Source organism: Rissa tridactyla, chromosome 7 (assembly GCF_028500815.1).
Source record: "Rissa tridactyla isolate bRisTri1 chromosome 7, bRisTri1.patW.cur.20221130, whole genome shotgun sequence".
NCBI lineage: Eukaryota > Metazoa > Chordata > Aves > Charadriiformes > Laridae > Rissa > Rissa tridactyla.
Genome location: NC_071472.1, coordinates 16,041,015 through 16,061,499, shown reverse-complemented (window position 1 = coordinate 16,061,499; position 20,485 = coordinate 16,041,015). Strand labels below are relative to the sequence as shown.

Here is a 20,485-nt window from a genome sequence, read left to right as displayed (position 1 = left end):
GCAATGAAGCTTACAAGAGGGTGCTGTAGAAACCTTGTCTTGAGAGATGGGATGTGGGAAGCCGCCAAGGTCCACCCGGTGGTGGTCTTGCTGCTCATTTACAGTGGCCAGGTTTTGCTGTGCTCCTATGGAGCTGCCTGATGTCTGAAGAGGAAACACTGCCTTCTTATCGTAGAAAGGGTGTGTGAAGTGTGTGGACCTGGAAGAAGGTCTAACCTTTTTCAAAACGTGCTGCATGTGGCAATTTGCAAGTTGTGCCTTGTTTATAGTCATATGACTGCAAAAGTTCCTCACTTTTCCATGGAGATATGTTAATGTGACCAGGCCATCATTTACATTTTTCCTCCACAACCACCACAGTCGGCTCATGCTCCAAATGTACAACATCTTGCCGGGGAACATAAATTGACCTGCTATTGCTTCATTAAAGAAGGGGTGACAAATGGGTTATGAATCAATCCGTAAGTCCATGACCAGGAAGTTTTCCTGCATGTGTCCCTCCTCCTCCCCCCTCTTCATCAGAATAGTGCACTCTTTTGGAGGACTTTTTAATTGGGAAGGTTTTGAAAGAAATACTAAATATCCACTGAATCTGTCAAATAATTCCTCCCTGTCCTCCAAAGTCAACAATTTCAAGCTCTAGCCATTTTTGCTGAATCAAAATGGGAACAAACCAGCCATTTGCTCATTCACTGAGATCAAAGCTGAATGGAAAGGAGTCGCTGGCTTAATTGATTAACCATTGCAAATGCTGTAAATGATCATAGGTAATCAAAGGAGCTGACTATGGATACAGTAAAAGCCCATCCGACAACCTGCAAAAGATACTTAATTCTTGAGAAACAGTGCATGAAAGAAGCACACCTCGCTGACCTAAACACTGCATGTTAGAAAGATAAGTATAAAGATTTGAGCCAGAATGTTTCAGTGGAAAGTCAGAGGCCAAGAGGTCTTGGAGGACATGAGAATTCCTTCGCAATCCCTTGCGTAAGTGGTTATATGATGTAGTAAGACAATTTAACTGCAAATCTGCTTGTAATAATTTACCAAGACACGCTTTTAATTTGTACCTAACAGATCTACCAGCCTCAGTCCTGACTCTCAGGCATTTTGACCATGTCATCAGAGGATAAGGTGATCTCTGTGTTTCTTAACATTGCTGTGCTTGATTTCATGACCTTAATAACTTCTTAAGATTAGGTTTTAGTTTACATTTGAAACATACCCTTTTTATGGATGTGGCACTATTCAATACAAACATCAGTTAAAATTAGTCCCCGACTAAGACAGACTGAACTGTTTGCTGGTATTTGAAATATTTCCATCGAATAAATTCACCAGCATTTTTGCGCTGATTTTCCCTGTTCCTGCTGTGTGCCTGTCCGTGTAACCTTCACAAGTTTTGACTTTCATTATTCAACCTTGACTGTTTTTAAAGGAAGAGCAGGCAAAGATAAGCACTTTGCCTCAACTTTCATGAAAAATCTAGGCTGGAGACAAAAGGAAGACTAAAGTAGTCCAGCAGTGAAGGAAAGGCGGTGAGGACTCAGCAACTTTAAGTTCTGTTTAGCATCAGCTGGTTCTTTGGTCACCACGTGCTTTCCAGTCATCCAGGTTCAGAGGAGCTACAGCAAGTGCTTCTCCTCCCCATGGGGAGCTGCTGCAGGAGGCAGCCAGTGTATGCTGGGGTGGGATTTAGAGGGCAGAGACATACATCGAAAAGCAAGAATGTTGCTGGCAGAAAACTTGTTTTAATGAACACTGCCATGTAAGGAGAGAAACATGGCCATTATTCTATTAAAGCTGATAAATGTCTATTCCTTGGTTTGAGATGAAAAACCTTGACCTTGTGCTTAAATTACAAGTGATATGATCAAATTACAGGTGATGTCATCTAGAAATCATCTGGAACCTGGCCAAAGCCTGCAGTTATGCACAAAGATATTATTCCCACAATTCAAAGAATGTAGTGCCAAGCTACTACCCTTAGAAAAGTATAATCATTTTACCAACATGGGCAGGTCTCTTCCTTTATGTCTCATTCCCACCATCAATATTTTGTAGCAAAGCAGTTCGACAGGTGACAATTCTTGGAAACAGGAGCTCTCTGTGCTCTGTCCCCTAGCTTATTTGATATGAATTGTATTCAGCTCCATCCAGCTCATATACCGGTGCTTGCCTAAGGCACTGACTACTAAGCATTGCAAGTGGAAATGTCAGGATGTTTAGCATATGCTCTTTAGGGACACAGAGATCTTTCCTGGAGCACCGACGAGGTTAATATTATTAATGGAGGTATCTGTAGTGGAAACTATCTTCCAAATGCTTTAAATATTGAGCACATTAAACAAAGAAAATAAAACATACTGAAACACCTTAGAAACTTGCAAGGCAAATAGTAGCTCAGGGCAACAACATTTCTCATTTCCCAAGGATTCTGCAATGAATATGCAGATTTCTTTTGCATATCTGCTCCATTTAAAAAGACAAAGCCCATTTTATTATCCAAAAGGCCTTTACGTATCAGCCCAAGCTGTCTGAACTGAGTTGAGCAATTTTAGCAAAACTTCTTTACCATCTATCATTCATCTGAGCAATTCTAGACAGATTGTGCAATAATTGTTAAAAAGATAAAAAAAACAAGGAAAAACTCTCGCTTGTCTATTATTTTTGGACAGTTGCCTGCCATTATTTGACAAATAGCATACTGAATGCATTAACGGAGCTGAGCATGAAAAAGTCTTCACTGAAGCCGTATACTGAATGTTTTTCAGCATGAGACTTACGTTGTTGTGAGATTCATTAATGACTCATTACTAATGTTCCTCTCTCCTAATAAAACGAGAACGGTAAGTACCATGGAGGTGAAGAGCTAATAACCACACTGGCGAGACGTTTGGCTCCTGGAAAGGAGTCCATGTGACCTAAACTGTCTCCACAGGAGCTGCAGAGGACGCTAGTTGGCAGTTGGACTAGATGATTGTGATAGGTCCTTTCCAACTGGAACTATTCTATTCTGTTCTATTCTATTCTATTCTATTCTATTCTATTCTATTCTATTCTATTCTATTATGACAAGCCTTGTTGCAAGGAGATCCATTCAACTCGAACAGAGGTGTGATGAGTTCTGGGCGATAGGGGGGAATTTCTCTCCCCATCAATCAAGCAGCAAACCTAGAAGACTATTAGACAATTAGAAGCCTACCTTTCTGGGGTCTATAATTAGGGAAAATAAATCCCAACCATTACTGTTAGCATTGCTTAACCATCCCTCTCCAAAGCCTGTGCTGAGGGCTTAGCCTTTCTATAAGGTAGTCAGAGCCTTTTCACAGAGCTTTCAACATGTACTGGTCAGAAGGGCTAGATTTCTCCTATAGGTGTTTAAATAGTGTCTTACACCGCTTTTGCCTGTTAAGTTGCAGTCATGTTTATGCAAGCAATCTTTCCATGCCAAAATTTGATGTTATTACATTCCTAACTAGAAAAGAACTCCATTTAGTTCAGTCTCTGAATAAGGAGCCCTTTTTGTGTTACTGCTGACTTGAATGGCTCTCTGTAGACAAATGTTGACTTTCATACAACTTGGAGAATGACAATCATTTCTGAGGCTTCTGCTTCTCTTTCAAATCTGGTTGAAACTGGCCAGTGGATCCAGAAGTTCTTGATGGGAAGTGACAGATGGATGAGCAGATGATTAAGCAGACAGATAGACAGCAGGAACACATAAGACTCATTTCATTAGGAAACTGGACTGAAAACAGAAGTGGCAGTGAATACTTGGATAATATTCACATTTTGGTCACAAATTTAAAAAATGCCATCTTTTTGCAACCATTTCAAAGCTTGTAGACCATGTCCTTAGTGGTTTAAACAGCACAGGAAAAAACAAAGGGGCATTACTGAGATTTTTTCAGCTCCTTTTTTGGTTGGAATGCTACATTTTTATACTTTGCACTATATTTTAAACCTTTAAAGCCAGATTCAGCTTGGACAGCCCTGGCAACTTCAATAGAGGATTAATGTGTGTCATTAAGCAAAGAAATATGGTCTAGCACTTTTCAATAGCAACAAATGCTTGCTATGGCACTTCTCTGATCAACGTATTTTTGGCTTACTGTAAAGCCTTTGGGCGGCTCCTTTCCCAAATGTATGAAATATACATGCAGGAAAGCTGAAAGTGAATTGTTGTGATTTGAGCTGGCTGCTACACTCCAGCAGAAAAGGGCATTCTTGTTCCTAACCCTTTTCCTTTCAAGCAGATCCAGCAGAAAACCAGCCCACAAAAAGGCAAGAGGTGGGGGGTATTTACTTATTGGCAAACTGATCCAAGTCACCATGTGGTCTGACTGTGGGTCGATCTCTTAACAGGGAGGGGTTTGCTAGGAGCAGGCACAGAAGGCAAAAAGCAGGAGTGCTCTTTTGGGTGGGCAAAATAAATTATAAATCTGCACTCAGAAAAAACAGGTCCTGCAAAAGAGAAGCTTAAGGAGAAAAATAGCTGGATAAAGCTGGAGATTTCCTTGCTAGATTGGTCTGAACAGAACAGAAAACTCCAGATTTTCACAGCCAAATGACTCCTTTGACATAGAGTGGCCCTAGAAGACCATGGAAAAAGCTGGACTTGGTATTCCCTGTGTAAAAATGTACTGGAACGCATTAAGAAGTAAGGGCCCTCTCTCAGCTGTCAAAATAGAGACCTTAGGAAAAAGCTGTTGCTCTGTACCTCCCTCCCTGCCTGGAGGGATGCTGCTCTTCCATAGCTAAATCTGCAGCAATCACGCTCTGCAGTCAAGCAGCAGCAGTCACTGCTGTCCCATTTACACTTGTATCAAAGCAGGGCTCTGTTCCAATGCATGAAGTGAAATAGCAAGCGGTATGCATACAAGGTGGGATTTGCAAAAGCTCTCTCTGTTAAACTGCTTCTGCTCCCTTTGATGTTGGTGGCAAATCTCCCATGCATTCCAACTGCTCAGTTGGGCCAATGGTGAAAGCTTTTAAAAACTTTATTTTATGAATATTAGTAACGTGATAGAACCAAGGATTCATTGTCAAGATCATCATATATAGCCTCTGTCCATTCTCTCTGTTTTCCAACTTCCCACTTTAATTCACCAGTTGATGCTGCCTAACAGGCCGCAAAAATCTGCCTTCTCAAGTAGTCATGAGAGAGCCTGCAAATTTCTCAAAGCCCTTTCATAACATACCCAAAATATTTACCATCGCCTCCAGAGAAGTCTGCTTTGGAACAGTATCATAAGGTCAAGTTATCCCACTGAAACACCTATTAGTATAAAGAGAAGGGGGGGTGGGGGGGAAGAAAAATGAACAAACCAATAACACTAGCACAGCCCTGGAAAATATGAAGTCATAAGTAGAGTTCAGCCAGAGCAGACTCCCATTAAACTTTGTTTAAGAGCCAAGTTCCAGCCTGAGATATGTGTGAGCCGCAGTTTATTTCAGGGGGAGCTGTGCTGTACTTCATGTCAGGGCAAGGCCTGGACACAAGTATGTATCTGTTACAAGTCAGAGTGGAGTAAAGCCTACATCCCTTTTTCATTTTTTGGGTTCCGTCTGCATAGGTGGAATAGAAAACCGAAAGAAGGGGATAAAACAGTCCACGTTTCTACAGGGCCTGTCTGTCAAATTGAATGAATTCCTTCTTCCACAAGACGTGGATGCCTGTGTTTCTAAATCCACTAAGCTTCTTTCGTGAGACGTGGTGGCCTTTCCTTGTGCCCCTGCCACCCCCGCAAGAGTTAAACACACAGACAGAAGCTGTAAGGCTTGTCTTTCTAGCTTTGTTCTTGGGAGTCCCTCTAGGAGCCAGTCAGCACCAAGTGTTCCCTAGGATATGCTAAAGCCTTCCACTGAACATTTTTGCCTGACACGTAGGTGCTCCACTGAATGAGGAGGGACGAGGAGTGGCAGAGACTTTCCCCAGCCTGCCTGCATTCCCAGGCAGGGGCTAGGCGCCCTCGTGCTGTGCTGAGTTACACGGATAGCTTCAGGCAACAGCCTTTATCGTTGCTGTGGCCGGCTTCTGCTGCAGAGCTGGCTGTTAGAAGGGACAAAAGGATAAAGTCATGGCCACATGCATTTCTGCGTGGCTCCTGGAGACGCTGTGGTTACCTGGGGGAACAAGGCAGAGGAGTGCCTTGCTCCCTGCTGTGAGCTCTACCTTCAGTAAGGCTGAGTTCCCAAGCTTGAATTCCTTCAACTACAAGTTAAAAGAGCTCATTCAAGAAGAGGGAAGTGGGGGAGGTAAGGCTTAGTCCTGCCAAGCGCTGAGTCTGGATGTGAGCAGGAGGTTAAAGTATTTCATATGAGAAACTCTGGAAAATGCAAAAGCTTTTATACCCCAAGGCAACACTTTAAACACTGAAATACTGACTGGCTTAAGAGTTTCCCGTGACTCAGATCCCTAGATGGTTGCCCTTTGCTTTAACTCTCCATTAGGCATCTGCTACTGGCTCTAACGGGGAAGATGGACCATCAGCTCCACGCTCACTGCAGCACTTTCATGGGCAGAGATGAAAAAGCATTTAAGTCCTGGTTAGGCAAGAACATCCAGCACTATCAGGATCATACCTATGTTGGCAATCACTTGTCATGGATACTGTAGCAGATGGGAAGAGGTGGCAGCCTCCCTGGAAAGAAAAATCTCTTTTTCTTAATACTGGTGTAACCTAACAGCCAGCTGGTGAGGGCCAAGGGAAACATACAGGCACCTCTGGAAATGCCACAACAGGGCTTCACTGTGCAATGCCAGTGAAACAAAGGATGGGAAAAATTGGTACCAAATCCCATTAGGTAGAAAATGGGTTGAAAATATCCTAGCAAGGATGGGAACGGGAAAGACAGGTATGTGTGCCCTGGGAGTCTGGAGAGACGATGCAGCCCTCAGCCACAGCTGGCATGCCATGGCTTTGCGCCTGTCGAGGGACTGATTTTGCATTTCTTGCTACATCTCCCCTCACCCAGGATTATGTTCAGCGTGGGGGAGAAGTATCCTCTTAGGGATATGGATGCTCAAGCCCACAGACAGCAAGCTGTTACCTTAATGTGCCAAATAGCAGCAAACAAAATCGATTGCTAAACAGCACACCCACATTTATCGGCATCTCCCTGGCAGACTTCCCTCAGCCACCCACAAGTCCTGGACCTTGCTGTGTGCTGCAGGCAGCAGGGCATAACCGGGGAGGGTTGACCCCTTCGGGTTTGAGAACCTCTTCCCAGGTGTGAGCTGTGAAGGAAATCACTTAGGTAGAAAACGCCACATGCTAGGTGTTCCAGTTTCCAAGCCTATTTTCCTCTTTCAATGAGAAAAATACACCCCTCTCTTCTGGAATGAATCACAGATGCAATCTTTAATTACAGGACACGTGCTCCTCCCCCTCCCCAGCGACTGCTGCAATTTCATATCTGACAAAAATAGGCACCCGCACCTCCAAAGGGAGCAGCCTGTATTTTCCCCTCTGGCCACCTCCAGCAGCTGCCAGACTCTGCGAGGTCCTGGGGCTGGGCTGCACCATGCTTGAAAGGGAGGGAGATTTACCCAGCGATTTGGTCCTTGGGTCACTTAAAAACAGCACAGTGGAAGCCACAATGTGGAAGTCATGCTCCCATCTGCTCCGCTACCGGCCTCTGGAGAAAACAGGACACAGGATACGTTTCCTGCCTGGGGAAGGCTTGTAGCAGTCCGGGAAAGAAGGCATGACCTTTTCCTTAAAGGAAACACAACTTGTGAAGAGGAGTAGGGGCTGCATTTTCTCTTAAAAACAGCATCATGCAGTCGTACCGCCTCTTGCTTTCTCCCCTTGTGTTTAAAGCAGATCCTTACTTATTTAGCAATGACGCTTTTTACACAGCTTCATCTGTCTCTGCCACCCCATTGTTGCTCCGGTCAGTCATGAACCTTCTGACATGAGTCAGATGCTGCTGAAATGAAAGGTTTCATTCATCGTGAGCAAACGAAATCAGCCGAGGTAAGCCAGAGGAGAAGGGCTCGTGCTCTGTTTCCAGCTCACAAATGGTTACGTCCCCAGGATGCAGAGATTAAGCATCTCACACAGAATGTGGGAGGAGGAAGAAGAGTCTTTGTCTGAGATTCGCAGATTTTAATGGATTCCAGAAGGGGAAATCTTTTTACCGAGGAGCAACAGCAAAGTTCAGAGAAGTGCAAAAGCATTTATCTCCCCAGTTTCATTCCTGCCTGCCAAAAGTGGGAGGGGTGATTTACTCCTCCTTGGTACAAGGAGTCCCTTATGGGTCATTAATCCACAGGGAGAATGAGCTCAGGAGCCATAGACAACTTTTTTTAATGTGCAAGAACTTGAATCAGGAGGAAGTTTCCTTCTTTGGGAGCATACAGGATCAGTTTATCTTTATTTGCTCCCCACCAGCCCCTGCCTTCAGTGGTGGTTCCTGCTAGAGCTCAAGTTACCCCTGATATATCACTTTGCCTTCATTAAAATCTGTGATGACAGTACATGAGGCTGCTGTGAGCTAAATCAGGGCATTTGAAGCAGAGTAATATTAAAAAGTGAAGATCTGAAATCAGCAAATTCTGATCCAACGTCCAGTGGAATCAATACAAGCAATATCAAAATCTGGGGTACAAGTATCTCAACCCCACTGACTTCATCGATGCAATGATAACTTGCAGTGATTAAGGCATTTCCTGAGAAGCTCTGCAGAAACGTGAAGGAGACAGAAATGGACAACTATTTGTTTATATGCCAGGAGCTCCGGTGATGAAGCTGTATGGTTGTAGCTAGAGCTGATCAGAAAACACATACCAAAAGTTAGGAGGAAAGGGGGCAGATCTGGTGGACACCTCTTGTTACTATGTTCTCATTCCTTTAGGGGTAATAAAAATAGTCTAATTTTGTCTTGCTTAGACTCTCTGAAACCACCTGAAAATATTTCCACAATGCTTCGGTTGCTAAGTGAGGAACATTAAAGACCGGTTATCTCTATTCACAATACGCAGACATTTACAAAATGCCACTAGTCTGTAATGGATGGCATTTTATATTCTTTACCTTAGCGAAAAAATGTGCAGCAGAGAACTACATTTCCGTATCCAAATCTCCCAAGAAGCACTCACTCCACGCACAGATTTGCCAGGTACCACATAAGTCTGGTAAATCCACATCGTTATTGCTGTAAATGACTTACAGGATCTGAAATGGGGCTGAAAGGGAAAATCCAAAGCTGGCCAGTGTCCTTGGGTTTTATGCTGTCCCGCGTGTATGTGTATGCACACAGCATCCCTTATTTTTGCTCTTTGTCAAGCATGTCACAGAGCTAGGCTTTGACAAGTTTAAAAGTATGAAGATTAGAACAATCATGTTTACATGTATTACCACCTGCTACTTCATTTCCTCCATGGTGCTTAAATGTTCGGGCTTTGAAACATGCTACCTTTAAAGCACTTAAAAACTCTGCTGGATTTCCAGTTTGCTTTGAACTCCACAGCATAGAGACTATCTCAGGGAATACAAATGAATATATTTAGGGGAAAAATATTTTCAAGGAGAAAACCCTAAATCCTTCCAACTTGATATGCTTTTCCAGTTGATGTAATACCTAAGGTTTTTTTGGGTTTTGTGTTTTGTTTTTTTTTTTCCATTTTATCTTTATGCTCCAGGAGGCCTAGATCTCTGCCCAGAATGAGCAACTTGATGAGGTAAGTTTGGAAGATGGATGTGGTCAGTGACCCTTATCATGAGCACTGAAGTGGCAAATAATTGTTTGGTGATTTTTGTTTAGAAAGGAGATGGACGGAGAGACGACTTCTGTCCTGAGGAATTTACAGACAAAACAAAGCAAAACATAAAGGATACGTTTATGCAACAGAGAAGACTGTATTTTGTTAAGAAGGAACAGGAAGGATGCAAGAGGAAAGATGGTAAGAGCTTGCTGTTAATCATAAGTAGGAAAAAGACATTGATTGGAGAGCTGGAAACAGAGGAAAGACTTGGCTAACCCAGACTATGAGCAAACCAGCTTCTTTCTGGGGTGGTACAAGACCATCTTTTTCATCTCTCACCACACAAAGTCACCGTGCATCACAACCTTTGTGGTAATGGCTTGGACTTGAAGTAATCTCAAATTGTCCCCTGTACAGCTAATTAAAGTAGAAATTAGCTGATTAATTAACTAATTAACTAATTAGCTGAGAAATTAACTAATTTAAGTAGAAATGACAGCTGAGTTCTTTGGTCAGGGTATAGGATGGTTAACTTGAGAAGGAGGACACATAAACTGGGGAGATATGGTGAGGTGGGTGGCCAAGCGAGCAAGGAGCATTGGAGAGGTGTTTGGAGGGGCCAGATCCATCCAGCTCTACCAAAGGTGAGATAGAAGGTGATTTTTCATTTTTTTTTGAAGAATAATCAAGGGTCTTGACACTAACTGTTGCTTGTAGGTATGCAGGACACCTCTCAGGGGGAGCTGAGAAAGTACAATCAACAGGAATTGGTCACTTTCCATTAGGTGGACACAGCCTGCACAATAAGGACCTACAAAGCACCCTTCTCCTCCCTGACCTGGTACTATTCTTCTTGGCTATGCTGATGTTAGCAGAAGCCATTCACTCTTTTTCATGACTGGAGCAGGGATAGGAAGAGCAATAGGAAAACCGACTGGGTGTGCAGAGCACACTGAGTGGTTTTGAAAAAGAGCAAGAAAACCATGACTTCCCCTTTTCCCAAAGCAAAGGGGAAGCTGGAACGGAAGCATGACTCTCAACGGCAGTTTTGTTTCCTGGTCTGCTCTGCTCAACATCTTATGCAGAGTTTTCTGTAGAGATGCAGCCTAATTCTGTGTATATCCCCCTGTTTCCACCAAAGGCTTAATTGCCATTAATAACTGGTAGTACAGGCTTTTTTATAATAATAAAATATCCCACTGAGTTCAGTGAAAAGAAAACTGGATTTGCATGTAACAGACTCAAAAATCAAAGTCCACTGACATAATTATGGAAATTCAAGGGAGACAGACAATAATAAACTCCCCCAGTCGTGGGATCCAGGATGTAAAAAATGTGTCCCAGGTTGTACTAAAAATTCCTGTGTGATGACAGGAAAGATCTGGAGGGGGCAGGTGTTGTTTCATAGCAAGATGTGAAGATGAGAAAGTAAAGAGAAACCAATGGAGAAGAGAAGAGGGAGGGAGATGGAAGAGGGGGCGACTCCTAAAGGAAACAAGGCCTTAACCCAGAGGATGACAACAGAAGATTAATATCTTCCTTGCCTGTGTTTGTCTTTCTTCCCACTGCCAGGGCTGTGGAAAGCCCTTGAAAGAAGGGAGGAAATGGCATTTGACAACTGGGACCTGCGTGTCTCTCCTGTGTTGTGATATGAGCACTTACACATGGGCCGAGAAAGGGACAGGCAGGAAGGATTAGGAGGTGCAGAGGATATCTGAACTAGACAACCAGAGAGGTCAGGTGTGAGAGAGAGGTAATGACAGAGACTGGCTGTTCTCTGAGAGCATCCTTGCATCGCAGGTACATCAAGAATTTAATTTTCTGCTCCCCGTATTGGATAGGACAGAGACTGTGCTCATGACATTTGTATGAACCATCAATAGTTAGAACAACCTCTGACAGCTTGTGAGTGCTGGATATTAAAGCCGCATGAAACAACAGATGCTACTGAAAATATACCAAAATTTTCATAATAAATTGGTAAATTTCTTACCCTAATATGTGCTAAGAAAACCTTGAAAACAGAATTCAACAACATACCCATATAGATTCCAGAAGACAGAAATAAAATACAAAAATCAAGAGTGTCATTTTAAACATACTTCAGACTTCTGAAAATGTACTCAAGTTTTCTTCCAAGGGTTGACAACATAACTCTTCACAATCCATTATAAATATTTTTTCTCTCTACTCATTCATACACGTGAGTCTTTAATCACCTGTGTTTAAGTGATTTGCGGGCTATTTGTTTTACCTAAGGATTATTTGGTTTAGCAAAAGTTGGTCATCAGGAGCTGCTTTTTCATCCCTTGTTAAGTGACTGAAATTTTTGAAATAAACAGTTAGCAGATGAGAAGCATCTTGCTTTTGTCTTACTAAGAATGCCTTTTCAAAGAAAACAAGCTTATTTTTCCTGCGTAGAGAAACAAAATTTGCCTACACAAAAGGATCAAGTTAACCTTGACTAACAATTCTGTGATAGCTATTCCAGTATAAATTCATTTTCCCATCACTGTTTGAGGTGGACACAGAATTACATAAGATGAGTTGATTCCTGAGTAAGTATTCTGTTTCCAAAGGAGGGTAGTTACTCTTTAAAGAATAAGTTTTATTTCAACATGAATATGGTAAAATGTTCAGTTTTTCCAGAAAACTGCCCTGAAGATGCAACTACCAAATTGTCCCAGCACAGACAAGCTACTAGAGGAACCCAATCTTGACCAAATCTCCTGCCTGCTTGAGGTTTAAACTTGCACCATTCACTGCATCAAGAAGAGCGCAAACTTGGCCTGTCCTAATCTGGATTCTCCTCCTTTAAATAACTTGATCCATATGGAACATCTGCTTCCTCCTCATTTCTGAAGTCATGATCATTGCTTTTCTCTGGATCTTTGCTTAGGCGGACTGGGCCCTGTAATAGTCTCCAAGAGGGATTCAAAACATGGGGTGATTTGGTGTCTACACCATTGTGAGCCGCTAGGCTCTGACTGTATATACAATCAGCAGGGAGGCCCCTGAATCTGGCATCTGCAATGGATAGTTTGCATAAGGCCTTACATATAGCCAAACCTTCTTCTCGCTTTATTTCTTCTCACTGAGTTTAGTCCTTTGTGAAGCCTTCAAAAATCTTGTAATCTTTTCCTGCTACTTTTGAAGACGTCTGTCATATTAAGAGGTAAGCGTGAGCTTGTGGGTATCGGCCTGTGAACAGAGATGTGGTCAGGGAAATTTAACTTTCCATATACAGAAATCTGACTAGTGAAAAGCCATATAGGTAGTGAAAAGGGTGGTGTGTGTGTATATATATGTCTGTGTATATGTATGCATATAGATGTACAGTATATCATATATGCATGTACTGTGTGTGTATCTATGTACGCATATAAAGAATTCAAATTGATCTAGGTGTCTCTGTTTGCAAATAGTCTCTGCAAATCTGAACACCTACACACGTGTAAAGACTTGATGTCCCATTCTGCATTGCTGTGACCTTGTCATGCATCCTCTTTGTAATGTGGACTGTCTCATAAAACTAGACATTTTAAACATGCAGTCCCCAGCAAAATAGGCATTTATCACTCATGATAACATGGAGCTGTCTCAGGGTGTGTTCAAAAGCCCCCCTGCAACTTACTGATAAAAAGCTTAACTCCATTTCAGGCCTTATCTGAAGAAGAAAGAGGTAGACCCTCATGAAATAACTGAATTTATTTTTTTTTTTTTCTAAGATGAAAAAGAGAGGGAAGGAAAAAAAAAATCACTTTAAAACTTCAATGCAGCAGAACAAGTTTAACCCTTTGAGATTTTAAGTGAAGTTTTCTACTTCATCAGGAAGAACCCTGTGGTGAAACATATGTCAGAAGAGAAGATATGAGAAACTGGCCTCCTTTGCAGATGAGAAGATTAATTAAGAGGAAAATCACTTAGCCAGATGTCTCATTGGTGAAACTACACGTGCAAGGTACATCTGCAATAAAGGAGCAGCATAGCACAGCCAGTGCATTTCATTTCCACGCTAACACTGGAGAGATAGGAATCTGGTGTGAATTAGATCATTCGGACTCTTGAAGAAAGGGAGTACAGCTCTTGTTTCAGGTACCAATTATGAGCTGCATCCTTCTTGTTACAACGTTGCAGTATCGTTACTTGATGCAGTTGAGTTATGGGTTACAAATAAATTATCCAGGGAAGGCAGGTCTTTTCTCCATTCGTATTCATAAATGGTTGGCAAACCAAACCTGATTCCTCCCAAGTGCCACTCTTCTTCATTCACCAAGTAGTTTTTCAGAATCCTTAGCAGCTGGTAAATTTTTTGTCAACTCATTACTGGGGTAATGCTGTCAAATTCATTTGACTTAGGAACTTAAGTCTTTCAGAAGTAAGCAAAACACAGTCTGTCTGCTCTCCGGATACTTGCCCAGCTAAGGTGTTCATGTATTCTTGTCATTGCAGCATCTGGGTGACCCCCAATTTTTCATGCATTTCCTATCACAAGTTGGATGTGAAGTAAAAAAAAAAAAAAGTAAACAAAGATCCTACTAGTGTCAAACGCAGTGTTTAAAAGTTTTCTGATCTTTCTGTGGGAAACAACTAGGCCAGTCGCAACTGTTTTCTGAGCTATGTTTTTTCCTAAGTGTGTATTACAAAATTAGACAGTGGGAAGCAAAGAGCTGTTGCTCCAATGGATCTACTGGAATCAATACTAATTCCTATCTCCTGGCTGCTATAAATGCTTTCCCATAGCCAAAAGCTGCCTCTCCAGCAGTGCTCCTGGAAAGCAGTCGTTTCTCTCCTACCTGTAATCTGTCCTCTCTACGTAGTCTCCCAGCCTTTTGAAGAAAGGTTGCCTGTGCAGCACCTAGCACGATCAGATCCCTCTGCCAGCTTGAATTTCCCTATGCTATAGGAATACTAATCCCTCCCCAACAATAGAGACAGGCACTCCACAGAGCAGACACACAAACAGACTTTCATTAGAGAATGCAGTCCCGAAAGCCTGTTTTACAAAAGGCTTTGCTGATTGGACTCAGTCATTTGAACAGTGATGGATACAGGGCATATTCCACAAGAGCCTAGAAAGAAAGGTGAAGCAGTATCAGCAATGAGATGCAGACACCGCACAATTCTGAAATACTAACAGGCTTAAGCAAATAACCAGCCATAACCTGAATCTTTAACATCTACTGTGTAAATCATTGGCTTTCTTTTTCTTTCCTTTTTTTTTTTTTTTTTGTGAAAAGCAGTGCCCAGAAATGCAGAGAACCGTATATTTTAAAAAAGCAGACTGCCATTTGGACATCCCCCCCCCATTCCCTCCAGCTTAGCAGTTTGCCAACATTTCTGCTGTTAATTACTGAAATTTCAGGTGCATTCTGAGCCTTGCCGTTTGCAGACTTTCACATCAACATCTCAGGCAATGAAGGTGTCGGGGAGAGCCCTGGGGTATAAAGCCGAATTTTCCAATTCGTATGCACAGTGGTGGGAGGGAAACGAATACACAAGCAGAGGCATTCAATTTACATAAATGCTTGTGGGACACGTTTTGAGACTTCTGTGCTAAAAATGAGAGATTACTATAATCTATAGGTTTCCTTGCTTATAAATGCTCACATGTTTACCAGTGAAGACCAAAATTTTCATAATCAATAGCTTCCATTTTTGTTTATTTGTTACTGTCACAGACAAGCGCTTCTGTTGATTAAGGGCAATGAAATCAAATCTATTGCCAAGGCAGTGATAACATGATTAAAAGCCTATGGGAATCATTTGCATCTTTTCACAGGCCCTGCGTGAAAGGTAGTGGTATTGCTCCAGGAACATTTAAGGGACCAGTTTGCAGCCCCAAAATGTATCTCATAGTGAGTTAAAGATAAGGGCAAGGCTGTTCTCAGAACCAGACTTGCCATAGAATAATAGAATTGCCCAGGTTGGAAGGGACCTTTCAGATCATCTAGTCCAACCATCAACCCAACTCTGACAAAAACCATCGCTAAACCATATCTCTAAGCACTACGTCTACCTGTCTTCTAAATACCTCCAGGGATGGTGATTCAACCACTTCCCTGGGCAGCCTGTTCCAATGCTTGATAACCCTTTCAGTGTAAAAATTTTTCCTAATATCCAGTCTAAACTATCCATCCCCTGGCACAACTTGAGACCATTTCCTCTTGTCCTATTGCCATTCACAGCTATAAATCATTTTGCCTTTATCAGGGGCCACATTTGCCAAGCTCTCAACCTCCCTGGAGGGGACAGCCCACACGTACTTGACTCTTTTGCCAGAAGCCCTAGTGGTCATTGCAGCAGGTGGAGAAGCTGGGCACGGTGGAGCCGAGACCTCCTGCTCCCCAGACAGAAGCAGCACCAGGGGTCTGCTCCTGCCGAGCAGGACAGGGGAGGGCTTGCACCTGGGCTACTGCTGAGCTACAGCTGGCAATGCAGATGGAAACCATACCACGTCAGCTATTCCTGACCCTCTTCTCTCTCTGCAGGTGGGACATGGCCTGAGGTCCAATCTTCCCTCCAGCTTTCCTTTTGGGCCAATTCCTCTACATATCACAGACCGCACTGCTTCCCTACCCACCCAGAAGGAAGACCTTATCTACTGGTAGGTGATGAAGAAGAGCAGCCTCTACAAACTGCTCTCCTTCACCACCGATTCCTCTGACAGCTGGCATTTCGAGTATAAGAGGCCCCAGATAAAACATTCCCAGCACGTCAAGCACAGATTAAATCCTGTGAGGTGCAGAGCACCTTCTCCAAGGGGATGAACACCTTTGAGCCCCAAAGATGGCTTTGCATAGATCACTGCCTCCTCAGACTGAACTTTTGACCCGGTGACGTTTATTTGCGTGAGTCCTTCACCTCATTTGAGCTGTCCCATTGCCTTGGAACCGGGTCACTGCAGTCTAAAAGGACGAGGGCAAAAGCTGCAGTCTGAAAGAGATTGCCAAACCTGTGGAATTCCTCAGATTTTGTAGTAAATCAGGCAGCTACTGCCTGGACATCTGAGCAGAAGTGAGAGGAAGCAAATAAATTTTGAAGTGATGCATTTAAAACTCAGGAAGTTTACATTCCTGCTGTCAGGCGTACGCCCTTTAATATCAGAAGAAGAAGATGGAAAAAAAAGAAACTGGTGTTATATTCACAGCACAATATTGTATTGTATCCCAGCCAATGAAATTATTGAAGCCCAACTCCATTTTTGGCTGTGGTAACAGACTTCTTTACTTAGGTATTCCATTTTATTCCAGCCACACACAAATGTGCATTAAGAGTGAAGGATGGAGTAAATATACACACACTGCCTAACATCAGCAGGCTGAATTATCGGCTCCCTTGCCTCTCTGTTGAGTGTACGAGACCACTCGGAGCGATGGGATATCTAAGACGGCGATGGGAAGAGCTCAAGGTTAGCTGGTGTGGCATCCCCGCATAGAGGCAGAATGCACTTGAAGGGTTCACAGAGTTGAATATTTTAACTCTGACACAGTAGTCTGCTCCCACCTGGATTGCCAGGATCATACTGTATTTATAGAATGAATAAAAATTCCTTATCAGCAATGAGCGAATACAAGGAGATAAGCAAAGAACATGAGCAATTAGGTAACCTAACACTGTTCAGTTTACATCAGTAGGCAGCTGCTCTGTGGTCTCACCTGCAGGTACTCAGCAAAGAACTAATATGTTCAGCACAGTCAAAGGGCTTTTTGCCGATTCTTTATGCATTTTCACACCCATTTCAAAGACTTTCACTATGGTTATGAAGCAAATTTGTTTCCCCAATTACTCTGCCTCTCTGCCAAACATCTGCTGTCCATGCTGTGCAGTGCCTGTCAATACACTGATCTTTCAATACCTTGTTTCTTGCAAATACTGCTGGAATTTTACTAAGGAATAAGACCCTTTTCCCCAAGACCTACCTCCAAAACCTCAACCATTATAAAAACAATGCACCGAACTTGCACTATACAGTACTATCAGACTTCCCTCTAATTTAATTTTGTTCTTAATCTGTAAATTTGATCCATGTAATTTAAAAAAAAAACAAACCAAAAAAACCAACAAAGAGAGACAGACTGAAAAAAAAATACACGAACATCCTGTCTGTATCAGTAAGGGAAATTATGAGAGCAAATAGATAGTCACTATTTTTCAGTCAGAACACTACTTCTAGCCAGATTGCAAATCATTTATTTTCATTGGCAATCATATGATCTTAAAATGATTCAAGCTGAGAATTCCTGCCTAGATTTTGGAAAAAACAAGAGAACCTGATGCATCAGCCTTTTTTCATTAAGAGCAGACAAAAGGCCCCACGGGGCACTAACTCCTCATCCAGATCCACCCTAGGGCTTTCTGTGGGGTCCCCTGACAACGTGGGTCTGTCAGAGAAGCGATCTGTAACGTATTCAGGACTGTAGAGCTGGTCCAGGACTTGTCACCTGGCCGAGCCTGTCACCAAAGATACAAGACTGGGTCTGGACCCATGTTGATACTGCACAATGAGCAAAATGCACCTCAGTGAGTCACTACCGTCGTCCTGCACGTGCTTAGAGAGCACCAATAGCAGTAATTTAATCAAGCTTTTCCAAACCCAAACTCTCAGAATCTGGAATTAGCCTGCATGTTTATTTCCTATTGAAAATAGAAAACAAGCTGTAATAGAAACAATAGAAAACAAGCTATAATATTCTAAACTGCTGAATAAAATAGAATAAAATATAATGTAAAGCTAGCATCTAATCTTTTTGTTGGTTAGAACTTCCAGAAAGGACTAAAGGGTAAATAGAAATTGCTGGTCAGGATTCCAGAGATGCTGCTTACTGTGCCTTTTCTGCTGGATCAGCCTGCCTCATTCAGAGCTTGGGAAACATCGTCAGTGTCAACATCCATACAGACCAAATATCCTTACAGCAAGCTCTGGATCAAACCCTGAATCGCAGGCAGCTCCCAGCAATGCCGTCTGTACTTTCTGCATTCACTACTGATACCACAGTACGATAAACAATTCTGCTATCAGCAGTCTGTTTATTAAAAGTAACACAAAACTACCCTGTTGAATTAAAACAGGAAAGATTATACTAATGCTATAAAAGAGATACGGAGCTGCTGTTGCAGTGGCAAAACCTCAGAGTTGTCCCATTGACTTTTCTCAGTTTATCAAATCAGAATTCACCCCCTTCCCCTCCGCTTTTCTTTTTAATAGTCTCCCAAAATGAACGCTACCATGCTGCAGCTAAGCCTCAGTGCTCGCTTGACTGTTCGGGCCAAATTCTCTCTTTTAAAATTTACTGAAATATGCAGAGTTACACCAGCAGAGGACTTACCCTCCTGTACCCTCTCTTGCTGTGAAAGTAATTTGCTTGTCCTTAAGCCCCCGTTTCTAAATTTCCAGGAGCAGAACTGCGTTGTGGCTTTAAATAGAGACTGTCAGTTTGTGGCTCGCGTCTCATATTACACACACACAGCTTGAGACTCTAAACACAAGTTGGGCAGCACCATTAATATCTTAGAAAAGCGTCAGTGTGCTTTCGAAATGCTCTATATTTTCATTCCTGAAGGTGGGGGGAGGGAAAAACATTCAAATGAAACTTTTCTAAGCCAGGGTTTAGGCGGAAACGTTACTAACTTTGCTCAGGAGCTGGAGTTTGCAGAGCCCGTTTCGGTTCTGCACACACGCGCGCACACACAAACACAAAGAATAAAAAAGGAAAACAGTTTCATCACAACTTTTTTTCTTCAGGATTACTCTGAGGCATTCTTTTTCCTTTTTTTTCTGCATATGAAATGCATTACACAAGCTTTTCCTTAAGCGGCAGACTGGTAAACCCACTCTTATTGTAAGGAGGGGGGGGGATAAGTGTACTCACGTGGTTGAGATGTTGCATTGTTTTGGTAACTCATAATTTACGCCTTTGAAAAATGCCTTATTTGTGTTGACAGTCTCTCTTCCCTGCTCAGAACCGACGGCGGGATTGAAGAGAACAGCTGGAAGAGCCCAGGAAAATGCTCCTCTTGTTCGGGCTCTCCTTGCCTGGCTCCTGACCCCTTTACAACTGGAAAAGGAAACAGCACATGTGTCATTCTCTTTTGCCTGTGTAGCTCACATGAGCGGGGAGGGGCACCCATTTGCAGATAGCAGTAACTGTATGCAAGTTTTGCAAGTTGGATGTATTCCACCCCTTTGCTTTTACTAGCCAGCAACCAGTCGAAAGAAAATGCTCTTTTCATTCTTAGCCAAATCTAGACGCGCCTCTTAGATTTGCTTCCCAAACCCCTGCCCACCACTGTTGATATTATTTCTTTTAAGCGCAACACTTGCTGCTGACTCCCTTCCCAAAATGCCTATCATCGGTGAGTGAGATCGAAAGTAGGGCTTTCAATTTTCATTGCCCAGCAGCATCCTTAACACTCACAGTCTAACTGATTCTGTCCTTTTAACGGGTGAAAACTGAGAATGGCATTTACTGGATCAGAGTAGTTACGTCAGTGTGTAGCATAAATCTACGCTGTGCTCAGAAGAAGGAGCACAGGCTGAGGCACAGGTAACTCCGGTCCTGGCTCTGACACAGGCTTCTTATGGCACCTTGGGCAAAGCGTTTAATCTCTGCCTCTGTCGTCTGTAGAATAAAGATGATACAACTGACTTCCTCCCAGTCTTGGTATTTTTATTTTAATCTGCATGCAGGTGCTGTTTATAAATAGGGTATATTTATTGGTCTTCATGGGTTAATTTACTCAAACTCCCCAGCAAGTTTTTCAGCCTGG

General features: G+C 42.7%; 1 protein-coding gene across 1 annotated transcript in view; it reads right to left on the bottom strand.

Annotated features, from left to right (window-relative positions):
* Window positions 1-19,787, bottom strand: part of GYPC (glycophorin C (Gerbich blood group)) — a 36,427-nt gene extending 16,640 nt beyond the window's left edge. The window contains exon 1 of the mRNA XM_054209488.1: window positions 19,588-19,787. Within this exon, the coding sequence (XP_054065463.1) occupies window positions 19,588-19,621 (34 nt within the window). The 5' untranslated portion in view covers window positions 19,622-19,787. The remainder of the gene's footprint in view (window positions 1-19,587) is intronic.
* Window positions 19,788-20,485: the final 698 nt, after the last annotated feature.